The 17,006-nt window shown below is 54.0% G+C and overlaps 6 protein-coding genes across 6 annotated transcripts; 2 read left to right on the forward strand and 4 right to left on the reverse strand.

The window, feature by feature from the left end:
- Positions 1 to 257: 257 nt before the first annotated feature.
- BAUCODRAFT_119172 (glycoside hydrolase family 28 protein) lies at positions 258 to 1,826 on the reverse strand (the record flags this gene model as incomplete). The annotated part of the gene is made up of 4 exons (XM_007675045.1): positions 258 to 668; positions 743 to 790; positions 841 to 1,397; positions 1,451 to 1,826. The coding sequence occupies 4 exons, from the start codon at positions 1,824 to 1,826 to the stop codon at positions 258 to 260; spliced, it is 1,392 nt and encodes a 463-aa protein (XP_007673235.1).
- Positions 1,827 to 2,482: 656 nt separating this feature from the next.
- On the reverse strand, positions 2,483 to 5,654 carry BAUCODRAFT_342539 (uncharacterized protein). The gene has a single exon (XM_007675046.1). The coding sequence runs from the start codon at positions 5,533 to 5,535 to the stop codon at positions 2,593 to 2,595; it is 2,943 nt and encodes a 980-aa protein (XP_007673236.1). The 5' UTR covers positions 5,536 to 5,654; the 3' UTR covers positions 2,483 to 2,592.
- Positions 5,654 to 6,031, forward strand: BAUCODRAFT_342543 (uncharacterized protein). Its single transcript, XM_007675047.1, has one exon. The coding sequence runs from the start codon at positions 5,773 to 5,775 to the stop codon at positions 5,968 to 5,970; it is 198 nt and encodes a 65-aa protein (XP_007673237.1). The 5' UTR covers positions 5,654 to 5,772; the 3' UTR covers positions 5,971 to 6,031.
- Positions 6,032 to 6,425: 394 nt separating this feature from the next.
- BAUCODRAFT_144996 (uncharacterized protein) lies at positions 6,426 to 7,951 on the forward strand (the record flags this gene model as incomplete). The annotated part of the gene is made up of 2 exons (XM_007675048.1): positions 6,426 to 6,913; positions 6,982 to 7,951. The coding sequence occupies 2 exons, from the start codon at positions 6,426 to 6,428 to the stop codon at positions 7,949 to 7,951; spliced, it is 1,458 nt and encodes a 485-aa protein (XP_007673238.1).
- BAUCODRAFT_101521 (uncharacterized protein) lies at positions 7,948 to 9,663 on the reverse strand (the record flags this gene model as incomplete). Its single annotated transcript, XM_007675049.1, has 2 exons — positions 8,389 to 9,663; positions 7,948 to 8,315 (listed from the first exon to the last, which is right to left on the reverse strand). The coding sequence occupies exons 1-2, from the start codon at positions 9,533 to 9,535 to the stop codon at positions 7,948 to 7,950; spliced, it is 1,515 nt and encodes a 504-aa protein (XP_007673239.1). The 5' UTR covers positions 9,536 to 9,663.
- A 20-nt stretch (positions 9,664 to 9,683) lies between these two features.
- Positions 9,684 to 16,741, reverse strand: BAUCODRAFT_128395 (uncharacterized protein). The gene is made up of 2 exons (XM_007675050.1): positions 13,254 to 16,741; positions 9,684 to 13,206 (listed from the first exon to the last, which is right to left on the reverse strand). Exons 1-2 carry the CDS (start codon positions 16,534 to 16,536, stop codon positions 9,911 to 9,913), a joined length of 6,579 nt encoding a protein of 2,192 aa, XP_007673240.1. The 5' UTR covers positions 16,537 to 16,741; the 3' UTR covers positions 9,684 to 9,910.
- Between the last annotated feature and the right edge of the window lie 265 nt (positions 16,742 to 17,006).

The following is a 17,006-nucleotide window of genomic DNA, read 5'->3' on the forward strand; positions in this document are numbered from 1 at the left end:
GCATGGAATTTCTGAACTAGTCCTGAGCCAATGGCTGTTAGAGCGTCCATGGTGCCACTTGAGCGCGCTATTGTTGTGGGAACCCTATATGGGCACCCTACAAGCTTTGGTGCGATGCTGACTGACGATGAATGACACAAGGCTAAGGCTTACGACCAAGGAAGGTATCGCAACGGGTCGGTGGGGGGGTGAAGGACTGAGATGACCCTGCAAGTTTCTGCTAAATGCAGATCATATCTACTAAATTGACAACAGCTCTAGTTGCTACCCTTGTTGGTAGCAGTGCAACTAATGTTATGCAGCAAGCCCTGGTCAACGTTGCCGCAAGTGAACAAGTTCTCTGTCCCATTGGGCGCAAACACAGCAATATCATCTAGTGTGATGTTGCTGCATACACTTGGGCTACTGCAAACGACGTAACCGCTGATGGGTGAGAATGTCTTGCTGGTGGACCCGTGCACGTTGCTGATTGTGACGTCGCTTATCGTAAGGCTTGAAGGATACTGATTGCAGAGGGTGAGATTCTTCTGCCCATAGCACTGGGTGACCTCGATGGCGTAGTCGACGTTATTGATCGCCATGTCTGTGTATGTGATGTTCGTGACGCGGCCGGTACCGCCACCACCCTGGAGATCGCCCGAGAGCGCAGAGGGCGAGCCGGGCCAGACCTAGAAAGCGAAGAGCGTAGCAGTCAGCGAGAGCTCGAACAACGGACGAATCATCACGGCCGTCAGATACGCACCTTAATGCGAGCACCGTCCGTAGCGTTGGACATAGAGATGTTGCGGACCTGTTGCACGGTTAGCGAGCATGAAACACAGAAATAGTTCAGCTACGTACGAGGATGTTCTCTACAATATCAGTCTCTCCAACATACTGGCCTAGAGAGCCAACAGAAATGCCGTGACTGCCATTGCAATGGAGATTCTGCACCAAGATCTCGGTACTGTTGGGCTTAAAGCTGACGCAGTCGTCGCCGTTGTTGATCACACTGTTCTGAATGACGATGTTCGAGGATCTGTAGGTATCCCAGCCGTCGGTATTCTTCGCCGTGTTGTTGCTCTTGCTGTACCCGCTGATGGTGAGGTTCTGAAACACAACATTTGTGCTGTTTGCTACGAAGTTATAGTACTGGGGCGAGTAACGCAGGTTAAGATTGGAGATAGAGCCAGACTTCAAGCCTATGGTCCCAACCAGAATGGGTCGAAGGATGTAGATGTTCTTCGCGTAAAGATCGTACCAGATTTGGCCATTACCGTCAAGCATGCCGCCGCCGTAGATGTTGACGTCTGTGCCTCCAAGCTGGAAGAACGTCGTAGCGTTCTGGAAGGTTTGATAGAAACCATTAGCTTGCCAGTAGTCGGTGTCATTGGAGAATTGGACATAAGCTTGTATGTCTGCAAAAGGTCAGTGTCACCGCTGGTCGCCATTTGGGAAGCTCGAGTCGTACCGATATCGATATGTTGAAGGAATGTCAAATTTAATGCGGTGCCTATAACGTAGGTCGTATTCACTGGGAAGATTACCGTTCCACCATTGTTGCACTGATTGAGCGCTGCAAGGATGTACGCAGAGTCGTCCGTCTTCATATCATTGTGGCTTTGGACGTAGCAGACCTTGCTCCTCGATGGCGAGTGGGGAAACGGCGCGAAGGGCGGGTTTGGGTGGAAACCAAAGGCAGGCCTCGGACTAGGATGCTTCGCAACGGCCTTCGAGGTCGGCAGGCTTGCAGGCAGATTCGCAAGGTACTCTTGGTATGCTGACCACGTTGCGGTGGCACCAAGCACATTAAGCAGCAGTGCGACTATGGATGCTCTGAACAGCATCTTCCGGACGTAAACTCAAGATACAGGATGGAGGAGAAGGCATCATGGTCCAGGACGGGCAACAGCAGCCTTTTAAGCTGCTGCATTCGTGCTGAACAGGCAGGCAGAAGCACAAGAATCTGCCGCTGAGCGATTCCCCGCAGAGGTGAGGTGGAGTTGATGGGGGTTTGTAAAGGCAATAGAGCTGCTTTCCAGGTGCGATGCGGAAGGTGATTGGTGGATAATTTGTCCGTTTCACGTGACCGTGCAGTGAATCAGTCGGATCTAGAGCACGCTCACTACCACCCAGGTATTTTCATGCCCCAAACCTACCTAACGCACCAATCAATCCGCCTCGGCCAACATGCCTCGGTCAGAGTCCCATGCTGAGCTTATCCTCCAGTGATTTCGGGTGCTCACCACCCGGTCACTATCCGGCAGTGCTTTCAGCAGGCAGTACACCGGGAACGCTCTCCGTGCGCTTATATCCAGGACGACGTCCGTCCCAATTTCTGTGTAGCGAAACGCGGACCTCTCCGAGTCTTGTACCTTGCATTAGACCCTGAGCATCTTGTCTTTGAGTGATCCGTCATGTCACTCGCGCACTTGTCACAGGGTATAGAGCAAGGCAGCAGGAAAGTACTGATTACGCCTCGTTCACCAGGTGTACTTCGCCCACAAGGGAACAATCCCTACGGCATCAAACAGCAGGCTGTCTACCAGCTCCAGTAATCGCGCCACGCGCCTCGCTCGGAAGCATAACATATAACGCTAGAGGTATGCGTGCTCATCGTCCACCAGCCCTCCACGTCCCATCCGCAACCGTATCAAATATCACAGATCGACCAGCCACATTAACCTTCTCGATGCCGCCTCGATCAAGCCATGAGCGCAAATTCTTACACTGCGAGACATCGAACTCTTCAAGCTGGCGGCATCCCTCCACCACGCTCTCAACGCCCTGACCGGTGACTCGCACACAACCCCGGACCGAGAGGTACTGTAGCTCGAGAAGATGCAAACCAATGCACCTCATGCTGTTGTCCGATACAGCAGATCCACAAAAGGCCATGTTCAAGCTTCTCAAGCTGGGCAGACCCAACGACAGCACCTCGGTGGCCGTATCGCTCAAAGCGCAGCAGAAGCTGAGATCCAACTCCTTAAGTCCTTTGCATCCGCCAACAACGCCGACAATGGCTTGATCGGACAGATACGTGCAGTCTGCCAAGATCAGCTTGCGCAGATTCTGGAACTTGTATACACCCCAAGAATGAAAGCCAGCGTCGCTGATACCGGTACAGCGCGTCAGATCAAGACTCTCCAGCCGTTCCGAGGCGTGGACGGCTAGATGTGCCATACTGCGGTCCTGGATGTGCTTGCAGTAGCTGAGGGTTATTTTCTTGAGCTTCACGGCACCGATGATGGTGCCGGGAGGTGGTTGTGCCAGATCTGCTTGCACCTGCAAGGCTTGTTGTGAGGAGTTGTTGCGTTTCGGCTGCGGTCGCTTCCCGTTCGGTGGTTGCTGTATAGGTTGGGGTGGTACTGCGGACTTCTCCGGCACAATCCAACCGACTACTCTCGCGAGGAGATTATCGCCGACCTTGCGGCAGTTGCTAAGGTCGATCTCCTCTAGCCCCTTAGCCTTGTCCACAAGGGCTAGAACAGCAGGGCCAGACACATCCCAAACAGACTTCATCTTCCACATCTTCGCGCTCTCGCCGCATGCCTCAGCGAGTGCTCTGAAACCCTCATCCGTAATATGAAAGCAGTTACTCATGTCGATCTCGCGGGGTCTGTTGCCAACGAACGGCACGATAATATTACGTAGGACTGCATCTGTGACACATCGGTTGTAGATGGACAAGTCTAAATGTCGGAGGATGTCCGGTGAGTTGTTCAGGAACTCCCACCAGTGCATCGATACGAGCCGGAAGCGCATCAAGTCGAATAGCTCTAGATGTTGGAAGATCAGAACAAGTACAGAGTCCGGTAGACGTCCCTTTCCGTAATTCGAAGGCCGTCGGTCGAGGCTCGGTCTTCGGGTCGTAGTAGGTGAGAGGCGAAGTGGCGAGGTCGGGCCAGGCGAGTATCGGGCTCCCGGTTTTAGTGGAGATGAAAGCATACGAAGAGCACCAGGTGGACTTGGTGTGCGCTGTAGATCAGTGTAGCTGGAGATCAGGCTCTCACTGCCAGGTGGTGGTGGGGCCAGTGAAGACCGCCGAGACTTCGCGCGCACGTTGTCGAGATCTGGATTGAAGAAAGGATCGGTGTCCACAGGTTCCATCTGCTGAGGAGGTGTTGCTGGAGGCTCTATAACAGGCTCTTCGAAAGTGACGGTAGGCAAGGCCTTACGCCAGGCATTCAAGGCATCCGCATCAGCGACTGCAATCGACTCCATGGTCACGGGCACATCTGACCCATCTTCAGCACCTGCGTCAGACATTACGATATCATCGTCCTTCTTTGCAGCACTGAGTCTGCGTTTGGCCTCGCTTTCCACTGACTCCCGCAAAGCCGGACTACATCGCTGCCACAACTGATCAAGCACTTCACCACTGATGAGCAAACACTCAACAGAGTGCACACTTCTCACAGTTGCCGTCCGCCTAGGCGCGAGGGACAAGCTGGTGACCTCACCAAAATACTGCCCAGCCTTCAGGCGCGCCCTTACACGCTGCCTGTGACGCTCACCATTTGCTGAGATGGCGCCGTTCGCCTTGGCTTCCGCTGAGCCTCTTCTTGAATCCGGTGCATTGATCAAGATCTCCACGTCTCCCTTGATGATGAAATACACATCTCGACCGGCGCTGTCTTGCGTAATAATCTCAGTGAAAGGTGGAAAAGTCACGGGCTGTGCATTGACGCCCAGAAAGTGTAAGATGTCGTTTGGCAGGTTGGCGAACAATGGCAGCTCCTTTAGCAGTCCACGAACTGTAAGCGGCGGATCGCTAAGTGCGCTTGAGGCGGCGATCGCCGCAATCTCTGCCAGACCCGGAGACGGTGACTTCCTGCGCTTGTTGGCAAGTACCTCGCCATCTGCAAGCGAGCCGGCTTCGCCCATCTCAACATCGCCAGCGACCCAGTCGCGGGAACGCTTTCGTGGCGCCGTAGGTGGGCGAACCGTGCCGTAGCTTTCACCGTTCGCCAGTGTCAACTCTTTCTTCTTGCGCTCCAATATCGTCAATCTTTCAAGCGCCTCTTCTCTGATCGTCCGTTCTACATCAGGGTAGTTTAACAGCTCCTTCTGAATCTCTTCTTTGCTCAGCTTGACTACCATACTACGGACGCTCGCCACGATGGATGCAGTACGGGGCACGTCCATTAGGATGCCAATCTCACCAAAGAAGGCGCCTGGCTTGAGTTCGGCGTACGTGGACTCGCCATCTCTGCTCGTAACACGTACGCTTCCGCGCACCAACCAGTACATAGCTTTTGCATCGTCACCCTCTCGGATGATCTCCTGTGACGTCTGGTAGATGCTCGGTCGTAAGCTTCTCCCAATGCTAAGAAGGAAAGACTCAGGCGCAGACTGGAAGAGCGGGAAAGCCTTTAGGCGGTCCAGTAGCTCAAGTGGCAGCCCAGCCACAGTGGAGCTTGCCAAGGGCGATGACTTTGCTGGTCGTGACGGGTTGACGTTGGCGTCGTAGCTATATATGAGGGCAGAAGGATCCGAAGCCACTGTGCCAAGTCGTACGGCGTTCTGCGTAGCGCGGAACTGCTGGCGGCGCATTTTGTTCGTTCGGGCGCCTACTGCGCCTCACTACTATCTTGTAGCCAGATACCGTCAATGTTTGTAGTCTTAAGAGATGCTGTTGTATCGGAGCGGTGTGTTGTTCTAATGCATATTCCTCTCATGCGCGCAGCCGATGCTGCTGGCGTGTTGCGGGCTATCCTCAGAAGGGTCCGCCGATCATAGTAACAACAGTAGGCATAGAAGAATAGATAACGTCGTGTTCAATGCCTTGTAATGCTGCCAATCGTACTGTGGGTTAAGTCAGCGAAGTCCAACTGCGCTTCCAAAGAAGCCTTGGTCACGGCCGGTGCGGCTGATCATCTGAGACCTGGGTATTGTTGTCGTCATCAAGGGATAGAAGTAAGTTCGCACTCGGCGTTGAAGGACTACGATGTTCTCAAGCAAGGAGGAGGCTGTGGGTGTGGGTGGTAGATGGCATGTCTCGGCCGCACCATCTACCCCATCGGCCCCGCGAGCAAGGATTAGCTTTGTGGTCAAACACCGGCTCGTCCTGCCCGCTGCATCAGAAGCACGCCAGAAGCTGCGGAGATGCGATGAATAAGCTGCCAAGCAAGCCACTACACCCATGGCTTATTTTAAGCTACAGCTACATCCTGCGCTACAGCCAACCTCACGTGAAAGGTGGGACTTGGGTCAAAGCATGGTCTGACCGTCGTGAGTCGATCTGTCCCGACTCCAAGCAGAATCTCTAGAGTGAGTTATGGGGTGTCGGTGTCTGCATTAAGGATGACTAGAAGCGCAAACGGTAAGGCTATGCAGTGAGTCACGTTTAGGCACTGCATTAAACCTTGTCCTTCAATCTTCCCTTTCTTTTTGTTTCATACTGTAGACAACCCAAGATTGCCACGCATAGTGAATTTTAGGCTATGGCGGACGCTACGAACGCCCACGAGAAGATACGCTGCGTTGCCAAACAGCTCAACTGCACCTACATTGACCTTTCCCACATTGGCTCCAACGAGACGTCTGATTTTCGGCGGACCTTTCCTGAGAGATACATTTTCGCCACTGGCACCTATGCTGCTGGATTGTGGCAGCCTGGCGAGGATATATATCTTGTCTGTCTCAGTCAGGACCGGCCTAAGACCTTCTGGCAGTGTTATGGCGAGGCTCATAATATCGAGGACTTTGCTCGACCAATGAATGACACTGTTCGAATCGACTTCGCAATCGAGCGTTCTATTGTGGGCGAGATTGCAGAGGTCATACTACATTGGTGTCCGCTTCCGGAAGCCTTTCACCAGTCAGCGCTTCCTTCTGGCGTTCTTGCTCCATCTGCAACCACAGCTAGTAAGCTCAATTTGGGACACTATGGCAGATTGTGCGATGCAGTCGCCTACGCTTCGAGATTGAGGTACGTCTGCTCCCGTAGAGTAACCGTTGGCAGTTACGGTCCTGACTAACGCCGCTTCATCATGGTAGTGATCCAAGATGGTCACAACTACGTGCCGTATATTGGTGCATCAGAGCATGGGCGTCTTCCACGGGTATTATAGGCCGTCCAGCTGCTGGTTTTACGGACTATGAGTCATTAATGGCTGAAGTCAGTGGTGTCTACGAAAAGCGGGTAGACGCCATTGACTCTGACGGCCATCCACCGAAACTGCAGCAAGTGTTGACCGACTTCAGAGAGTATGCCGAGAGCACTGCTGGAGCGATTCGTATCGCAGCGGAGACGGCAAGACTATCTGGCCGAGCAAGCGACCACTACTTCGATGTTACGCCGGAGGAAGGCTTCCAGGCTTGGCTCGATACACACGAGGCTTTTGTCGCCATCGTGGCTGAGTGCTACGTCTCCAGCGCCTGGAAACAAATGGCCAGCGAGACATTTCCGCGCGCTGTCTGTGGATTCGTTTCGGAGCTTGAACCCCTAACTTACCATATTTGGCCACACAATGTGCAAGACACGGATGGGTCGATTTGCTGTACCGTCGGTTTGCGAAAGGATCTCGGAGGGTCGGCCGAGTTTATGGTACTTGCTGAGACGCCTGGGCAGGCTGTGATCACTCTACGACCGCGCAGTCGCGAACAGGTGCAAGCGCTGCACCACGCATCACCCGCTAGTGCTTGGATCCATCCATCAGCATCAAGAGGAAGCGCAGACAGCCCAGAAAAGCTCCGCACAGCCAGCCAAGCAATTTCACGACTACGTCATGACCCGGCTCACTTCGGAATTGAGTACGAAGTCGGCTACGAGGATCGCTTCGAAGGCTTGAAGTGGATATCATTGCATGACTGGGGCAAGGCCGCCACGGAGGACGAGGACTTCATCCCGGAACACCGCATCCGGCAAATACGGCAAAAGGGTGGCAGCTACGAGGATGAGCAGGTGGTGTGGGATCGGAGGAAGAAAGTCGATCAGACCGGCTCCGCTGGTAAGCGTGGCGCCTAACATTTAGGAACTGGGCGGACTCGTGCTCGCTCTTCCATGACGAAGGAAGCCACACCAACCACAGCCAACAATATCACGATGATATCCAATACATGCACGCCCCACCATACGTGCTGTACGCCCATAATGCAAGCACCATATTCGAACTTCCATTCACCAACTTCCCGGTCAAACCAGCCGCTAAGGAGTCCTGCATTGCCACCGAACGAGCCCATCATACTCTGCACGGTGATCTCGCGGAGCCCAGTGTTAGTCGAATTGTTGCGCTCGGAGGCAGAGAGCACGTAGTGCAAGGCTTGCCAACCATTCTTCGTCGAGTTCGCCTCGCTGGCAGATGGTTTCCGGTGATGATAGGTGTCGCAGCCTAAAATACGAAATGGAGAACCATTAGTGATATCGAAAACAGCGAGCAAGAATCACGCTCTTCCATTACGCACCATAGTGATCATGTCCGTTGAGAATGATTGCCGTTCCAGCGTTCTTGCCATCTGGCAGAAGGCCATCTAGGATATAAGAGCTTATCTCTCGGCCGAGGTGATTCTGCTCTTTGATCCCGCCACCTTGGTTTTGCGGAAAGAACGAGAAGAAAGGGGCATCGACGCAGATGCCGGCTTGTTTGTGCAGGGGTATATGGGTCAGCAACACAGTAGCTGCGTTGCTATTGCGTGGTCTCGCATAGAGTTGGTCAGAGAGGAAGTCAAGGCTTTGCTGACGGAGCTCAGGCTTGAGCGCCGGCTCATCAAGGTTCATCGAGTTCAGGACGACTATGCGGAGCTCAGGTGGCGCTGCGTCGAACACGTTTTGGTGCAGCCAGCTCTGCTGAGTTGGTAGCGATGAGTACAAGGATGCATTTAGCCGAAAGCGTAAGTCCCAATTGACTTTGCCAAAAGTTCGCTCGAAGCGTTCAATGCGTTGCTCGTCAATGTCGCCAGCGTAACCGATATCGTGATTGCCAGCTACCGCAATAACTCTTTTCGTCCATCGCGCATCCGCACCTAAAACCTCTATTCTCCCACTACTTTCGGTGATATTTCGTGGCACCGGCTCAGCACCCTTGAAGACTTTGTTCCAAAAGCGGTCACTTCGTTTGCTGAACTCATCTTCGCCAACCCACTGACTGCCCAGCAAATCTCCAAGCACTATGGTATGCGTTGGCTGTGTCCACCAGCGCACAGTGCGGTAGACGTGTGCTAGATATAGATCGTTGCCCCAAAGATCCAACCGCTTCCTAGAAGCCTGTAACACTCGTGGCACATCGTTCCGAAGCAGGCCGGTGGTGATAGTGACCAAAGAATCCTTTCCAAAGCGCTGAAGGCTCGGCAACAAAGATGCATTCGGATTAGGCAGAGAGGTGTCACCCTCCAGTTGCGGATCAGCCAGTGCGAGCAACCTGAATGGCGCTTTCTCTTCCCACTGGTATGCCTGCCTCTCTGCCCCTGGAAGTAGGCATGCCGCTTTCCCCCGTCTGGCGACAGGAAAGTGGCATTGTTGAAGGACCGGGAACAGGTAGAGATATAGTGTACTCAAGATAGCAGGCGTAAAGAGGAAGCGGAAGGCAGCAAGCAGAGGACCGGAAGGACGCATAGCCCCATACTGGGGCTGGGAATGCCGAACAACAACGTCGAACAATACAACGCCGATATCAAGCAGAGTAGACGGCAGCGACGACTCCTCGCTCGGCAAGTTACTTCGACTAGGTTGAGAAGTGAGAGCTGCTACCGCGCTTAACCTGCTGCCAAGCGGCTAAACATTCGCCAGAAGCCTCAGTCAAAAAGCTACAGGATCCCCGGAAAATGTGAGAAACATTGACTTCGTGGCAAGGTACATTAAATGTGTATGTTTTTGAGCGAAAGTACACAGTCGCTATACGCTGAACGCTCTATCAAAGAAACCGAGGCCGATTCATGTTGGTACTCAATCCATTAGCTTCGCCCGCCGTCAGGAAGCCATGGCGTACCTTCAGACGAGAGGGTGACCTAACTTGCTTGTGTATTTGGCATTCATTGACGGAGGCTTGGGGTATATGCCTTCTTTCACCTTCTCTTCCGCGATGTTCCATTCTAGCTGAATCCATTTCATCCATTGCGAGATCATTGTTGCGGAGTCTACTGGCTGAGCCGTCGACGTTGCTTGCTTGACTTGGGTCGTTGTTCTCGAGCGCGTCGACGTTGTTAGCGTAGTGGCGGAGCTGGGTTTTGTAGCTGAGGTAATTGTGGCACTCGATGCAGAACCTGTGTTGGACATTGTCCGGCTTGAGGTAGTTCCGCTCGTGGCCGTCGATGTAGCGGTGCCCGCAGTCATTGAGCTCACGCCAGGATCGGCGCTGCTTGACTGAGGAGACGATAATCCTGAGGACGATGCTGGTGATAGGATGGTTTGCCCAGATGAACCGCCAAGCGTGCTGGACGGAAGTACAGATGCTGAGGTGGTACGGCTCGCCGTACTGGAGAGGTTGCCGCTAGGCGAGCGCGAAGCGCTGCTAGTTGTCGTCTTCGACGAGCTGCCAGTCGCTGTTGCACTGCTGGAGCTCTTCTGCGAAGAAGTGGTTGTTGAGATTCTGCTTGACGTTGACGTCGCGCGGCTATTGGTGAGGGCCGTTGATGAACTAGTGCGGCTGGACCAGGAAGAACTAGGCCAGCGGCTACTAGAAGCGCTCGATAGGCGACTTGAGGATGCGGTAGAGGTACGTGAGCTCGATGCAGTCGAACCCTGTGTGCCAGAGCCGCTTGAAACACGGCTGCTGGTGGCGCTCGAAGTGATTGTGCTCGAACTGCTCCTGGTTGATGATAATATCGTCGAAACGGAAGACCCCGCCGAAGGACTCGCGTTCGACGATGACTGTACGCTTGCAGAGATGACAGACTGTGACGGTAGAATGGCCGTTATTGATGCCACGTTGGACACTGAGTTGGTGGACGCTGAACTGTCGGTGCCATTGCCGCCGCTTGTACTGTTCACTGCATTGTTTCCGGACGAATATCCCTTGTAAGCGGCAATGGAGCCATCAGCGCTGCTTATTTCGGTGATAGTGCTGAAAAGAGTGCAGGTGCTGTGGGCAAAATTCAAAGCAACGCAGTCCGACTGCCCAGCGTCACACGCAGTCTCACAGTCCAGTAAGCTCGACGCCGCAGACTGCCTCTTGGAGATGGCCTGGCTAACTACCGTTCCACTGTAAGCAAAGCCACAGTTGACTGAGTAAGTCGTCCCAAGATTGCTCGAGCAGTAACTGGTTCCGTTCGACGTGCTGCAGTCGCTCGAGCACAGAGGATATGACGCATTCGACGCGACAGACCCGGTTTGCGTCGCACCTGCGGTCGGGCTGCTTGTTGTCGAGCTAGCTGAGGTGGGTGAGCTGGCAGCAGGCACTGTCTCAGTCTGAGACGGTGACAAAGAGTCTGAAAATGCAGCAGCCAGAGAGCTGCTAGCAGTTGACACTGTCGTTGACAGGTCTGACGAGTTCGTTGACGGACTTTGGCTTGCAGTGGGGTCGGAGGCATTGCCGGCAGGAACGTTTGGATCAATTGTCGAGTTACGACCAGGTATGACCGGGAACGAGTAGTTGCCACCACCATAGGTCTCGTTGCCGCCAGTAGTGTAATTGGAAGTGTAGTTGGAGCTCGGCGCTGCGCCGATCCACAGACCCAGATATGCCGCGAACGAGCCAGGTGCGTCTGCTACACTGGAGATAGAGTCAAGGAGGCTACACGACGTTCCGTTGGCGAAGTTGACAGCCACGCAGCCTGCGGCTGAGTTGCACTGACCCTCGCATTCGGAGAGGGATGGGGCGACAGTGTTGGAGGTCGTCTCGCCTACGAATGCAATACCGCATGTCACAGTGAATGTTCGATTGCGTGCATCGTTGCAGAAGGTGCTGGCTCCCAGACCTTGACCAGCAGCGCAAGTTGTAACAGCTGGTACGTCGCACGAAGGCGCCGAGAACGAGCTGTTAGCAGCAGCAGTGTACCCTGCGTTACCCGTCGTAAGCGGCGCGGAAGAGCTGCTCGTCGACGTTGCAGAGCTTGAAACGCTACCAGGACCTGCAGAAGAGGACGAGGATGAATCGGTGCCTGTTGGGCCGGCAGATGAGCTTGGCAACGCTGCAGAGGTCGCAGCTGTGGCAGTAGCAGCGGTAATACTGCTAGTGGTCGAAGAGGTGCTTGGCGATGGCGAAGACGATGACTTAATTGCAGCAACCGAGCCAGCATCTTCCTCCGTGCCTGTTATTGATGAGAGGAGCGCACAAGACGTGCCGTCAAAGTTAAGACCGGCACAGTCATCATAGATGTCGCAAGTTGTTTCGCAGTCCAGAAGTGACGAGCCTCTACGCACCAATCCAGTGGTGATGAAAGTACCCAGCAATGAAACACCGCACGTGACGTTGTACGTGATGTTGTTCGAGTCTTGGCATAGAGTTTGCTGGTAAGGTGCAATGCAGGCCAATGATGCACAAGATGATGCCGTCGAGTTCGAAGTACTGGAGCTGCTGTTGCCTGCAGTAGATGTGCTCGTGGTAAGCAGGCTCGAAACCGTGCTTGAAGAGCTATTTGTTTTGGTCGGTGCAGTTGGGATTGCGGTGATGTTGACCGACAGGACAGCAAAATCTCCAGACGGCAGTGTGACGTTTGGCGGGAATGGCAGAACCGTCACCGTGTCATTGTTGTAGCTGCTTTGATTACCCGGGGCGCCACCAACCCAGAGCCCTTTCCAAGCAGCCACGGAGCCGTTCCTCTGCTCGAGGCCTGAAACACTGGAGAGATAGACGCAATCAGTTCCATCATAGTTGAGCGCAACGCAGGACTTTTGCACATCGCAAGCGATTTGACAATCCGAAAGCGACAATGTATCTCTGCGACCAACCGACAGCCCTGGCAAGAGTGTGCCTTCGAAAGCCGTACCACATGTGATAGTGTATGTCGTATTCCAGTCGTCCTGACAGAAGGATTGCTGGTAGGGCGTGACGCAGCTTACGGATGAGCACGTTGCATTGGATGTGGGTGCAGCGGAGGCTGAGGCAGTCGATGTACTGCTCGTCGCTGAGTCTGTGCTTGTCGAGCTGGAGACAGTCGCGGTGCCAGTGTAGACGAGCGCTGTCTGGTTGGCGCTGCTGGTTGAATCTCCAAGAGTTGAGGACGACGTCGTATCCACCTTTGCCACTGTAGCGGGAGCTGTTGACGAGGGGGATTCGGGGGGCATAAAGTCACCAGTGGTACGATTGCCGGCGGAGTCATTGCTGGGAGCTGCTCCGTACCACAAACCTACCCAGAGTTAGCCCGAACCATCGAACAGACATGGAATAACTTACCCTTCCAAAGCGCCAATGAATTGTTGACTTGCTCTACCCCAGTCACGGACGAGAGATAGACACAGAGACCGAATGCGTAGTTCATTGCGACACATGAGTTGCTCTCATCGCAAATCGTCTGGCACTTGTTCATGGTTGAGGCGGTCTGGTTGAGGAGGATAGACCCTGTAAAGGCGATGCCACATGTTGATGTGTAGACGAAGCCGCTTTCGTCCTCGCAGAAACCCTGCTGGAAGGTAGCGACACAGTCTGTTGCTGAGCATATTGATGACTGATTGACTGGAGGGTTGAAAGCACCAGTTGGTTTTGCCGAGCCCGATGTATTGTTGGATCCAGAGCTCGTGGGTGTTGCAACTGAGGTGGCATTTTCGATTGAGGTGCCATTTGTGGGAGATGAAGCGGTCGAGGTTGATGTTGTGGCAGTGCTGCTTGTTATCAAGGCAGAGCCAGTTGTGGTCGACACCAGTGGAGCTTTGCCCTTGTAGACAGCGACAGATCCTGCCACATCCTCAATCCCAGTTACGGCAGAGAGATAGGAGCACTGCGTGTTGTAGTTGAGAGCGATACAATCATCCATCCCACCACAAGTCGCCTCGCAGTCAAGGAGAGACGGTGAGCTCGAATCGCGCTTTGATGCGGTGATTATGAAGGTGCCCGTGTACGCACTACCGCACGTTAGTGTGTAGAGCTGACCACTCTGGTCCGTGCAGGTTTCCAAGCTGCAGTCTGCTGAGCAAAGCGAAGACGTATTGCTTGACGGGCTTGTGGAGCCAGTTGAAAGGGGGCTCGACGATGTCGATATCGTAGACATAGTCGAGTTCGCAGATGGGCTTGGCGATACACTAGCTTCAATACCAGTCGCAGATGGCATGGTGCCATTGTCGGCAGACTGCGTCGGGTAGGCGCTAACGGCAGTCACCATAGGACGAGGTATCGTGCTGTTGGCGCTCGAACTGTTGACCGGAGCTTGCGTTGGCGTTGCCCAATACCCGACCCAAGCACCCGTCCAATTCGCAGAGTACCCGATGCCAGTCACGACGCTCACGGCCGAGCACTGTGTACCATCCCAGTTAACAGCCAAGCATTGAGGTACTGAGTCGCAGTAAGCCAAACAAGCGTCGAGACTCAAGCTTACGTTTGCGACCGAGGCCACAGTGCCCTGGAAGTACATGCCGCAGTTTACGGTATACAGCTGGTTAGCCGAGTCTGTACAGTAATTTGGTACCCCAGTGCTGTTAAGGCAGCTGGTCTCGGCACAGAATGGCACTGTGTTGTTCGTAAGCGGCGAAATACCGCCCGTAGGACGGCTCAAGACGGTACTGTTTGCCATGATGGAGGGCGCGGAAGAAACCGTACTAGTGGCACTGGTCGACTCAGAGCTTACGGTGGTGTTGAGTGCGAGACTCACGACCTTCAAGGCTGAAGTCGACCCAACGTTCCCGACAAGGCCAACAACTGAGCTGAACAGTGTGCATTCAATTCCCGCCACAGTAAGAGCTACACACTGAGCGTTGCTGTCGCAGGATGCCATGCATGAGGTGACAGCGTCGGAACGCTTCTTCAAAATCGACAGGGTATCAAGGACTATCCCGTCAATTTCGTATGTTTGATCGCAGTTGATCACGTAGGTGGTGTTACCATCATTGGAGTAATTGTCGCCATCAAGGGACGGGCACACAATGTTGGTGGCACCCGTCCGAATAGGCGCCGTGGTTATTGTAGCCGTAGCATTCGAGCTGACCGTCGCCGAACCAGAAACCAGAGCAGAAAAGGACTCGGCCGAAGCATTGGCCGATTGACTAGCGGTTGTTGATGTGATAGTGGCATTGGTGGTAGCGTTGGCACTGCTGATGGTTGGACCAGACGTGCCATATGATGGCGAAGGTGCGGTTCCAGTCGGTGCAACGCCGCTACTAGCACCACCGTACGTCTGTTGCGCCCAGTAACCCTGCCACGCCCCGATGAACTGCGGGGCGAAATCGATGCCCGTGACGCCGGTTACCAATGTACAGGAGAAATTGGCGGTGTTGAAGTTCACAGCTTGACAGTTCTCGACAATGTCGCAGGTATCTGCACAGTTGTCCAAATCAGCTTGCCAGTTCGGGATCGTAAGCATTGTCTGGCCCTGAAAGATCAAACCGCAGTTGATCGTATACAGGTGCACCGTGGGGTCGTGACAGAAAGGCGTTGACGGAGTACCAAGTAGCGAACACTGAACAGAATTGCACGCCGGAAAGGCACTGGGTGCAGGGAAGTCCTGCGGCGGCGTTGTAAGGGACGCATCCGTCGCCAACCCGGTTCCAGCGGCGCCGAGGGGCATCACTGTCGTAAAACCGAATCCAAGAGTAGCACTGACACCCGAAGGAACGTAAGCCGGGTTGGTCGTGGTTGGCGCGGTGTCAGAGTCAACTGACGCGGAAGTGACGTTGATAGCGGCATAAGTCGCGTTTACTGTGGCCAAAGGTACATTGTCATCAGACGTGTTCGCCGGATCTGAGCTATCACCCGATGCCTCGTCGGAAATTGTTGAATCAGCGGTGTCTGAAGGGTCTGAACTATCGTCAGAAGCCTCTGAATCGTCGTCTTCTGAATCTGAGATATCATCGGAAGCGTCGGAAGTGTCGTCCGAAGAGACTGAGGTGTCTTCCGGAGAGATGTCAGTTGGAGTGGTGTTGTCTGAGGTGGTGCCGTCGCTTGAACTGGGCTCCGTACTGTTGGGTGACTCGCTTGAGGTTGAGTTGAGATCCATTGGAAGTGTGAGATTGTACGCCGTGGAGTTGGTATCGTTGTAAGCTCCAAGGATTGTGGTGTTGTATCCCCAGTATCCCTTATACGCAGCGACTACGCCAGGCGCACTCGTGTTGATGCCAGTAATTGTATCCATAATCTGACAGCTTGCGCCATCCAGTACGTTGACGGCCTCGCATGTTGCTCGTGAATCGCAGGCGCTCTGACAATCTGCCAAGGTCACATATGGGCTGCTGAAGTAGTCTCTCTTCGCTACGTCCGCCTCCCCTTCATCCGCAGCGCTGTTTGCTTCCATGACGGTCCCTTGAAAAGACATTCCGCAGGTAATGGTGTAGAGCAAGGAAGTGGCATCGTAACAGAAGGTTGTCTGGCCCTGGTAGGTACATAACGAGTCCACCGAGGACGGGCATGCTGTGAAGTTGTCCGCGGTGGGATATCCTGATGCTGAAGATCCGGAGGCCGAGGTGACGCTGGTCTGCGCCATGATTGTGGTAGCGAGCGCCGAAAGAAACAAGGAAAGAACGGAGAAAGACATTATAGTAAACGAATGGACGCCGCAGCAAGTCAAGTGACTGCGCAGCTATAAGCGAGTGGACGTCTTCAAGGACAAACAGGTACGTGGAGATGCAGTTCACGAAAGAGAGGACGAAGGACGAGACACCATAGGTGATCTCGAACTTCTAAAGACCACGTGATGAGGACCAGGAGATAAACGAAGCAAAAGTGCACAGCGATGTAAGATCGCAGACCTTTACCGAATATACTTCGACGGTATGTGGGTGACAAGGCGCCGTCTTCTACGCCATAGCGGTAGCGCATACCTGTGAGAAGAATCCACGCTGCACCGTTCCGTCGAGAAGGTGGATCGCGCCACGATCGGCCAGCTTAGAACACGGTGGGACAGTCTGAGGCGTCAAAGCACCCAAGCGGTAGGCGTAACTCTGGAAAGCTTTAGCCTCAGGGTCATGGCTTGTAGTGTACAGTACCTGCGTCTAGATGCGGCTG

The sequence above is a fragment of the Baudoinia panamericana genome (assembly GCF_000338955.1).
Source record: "Baudoinia panamericana UAMH 10762 unplaced genomic scaffold BAUCOscaffold_2, whole genome shotgun sequence".
Taxonomy (NCBI): Eukaryota; Fungi; Ascomycota; class Dothideomycetes; order Mycosphaerellales; family Teratosphaeriaceae; genus Baudoinia; species Baudoinia panamericana.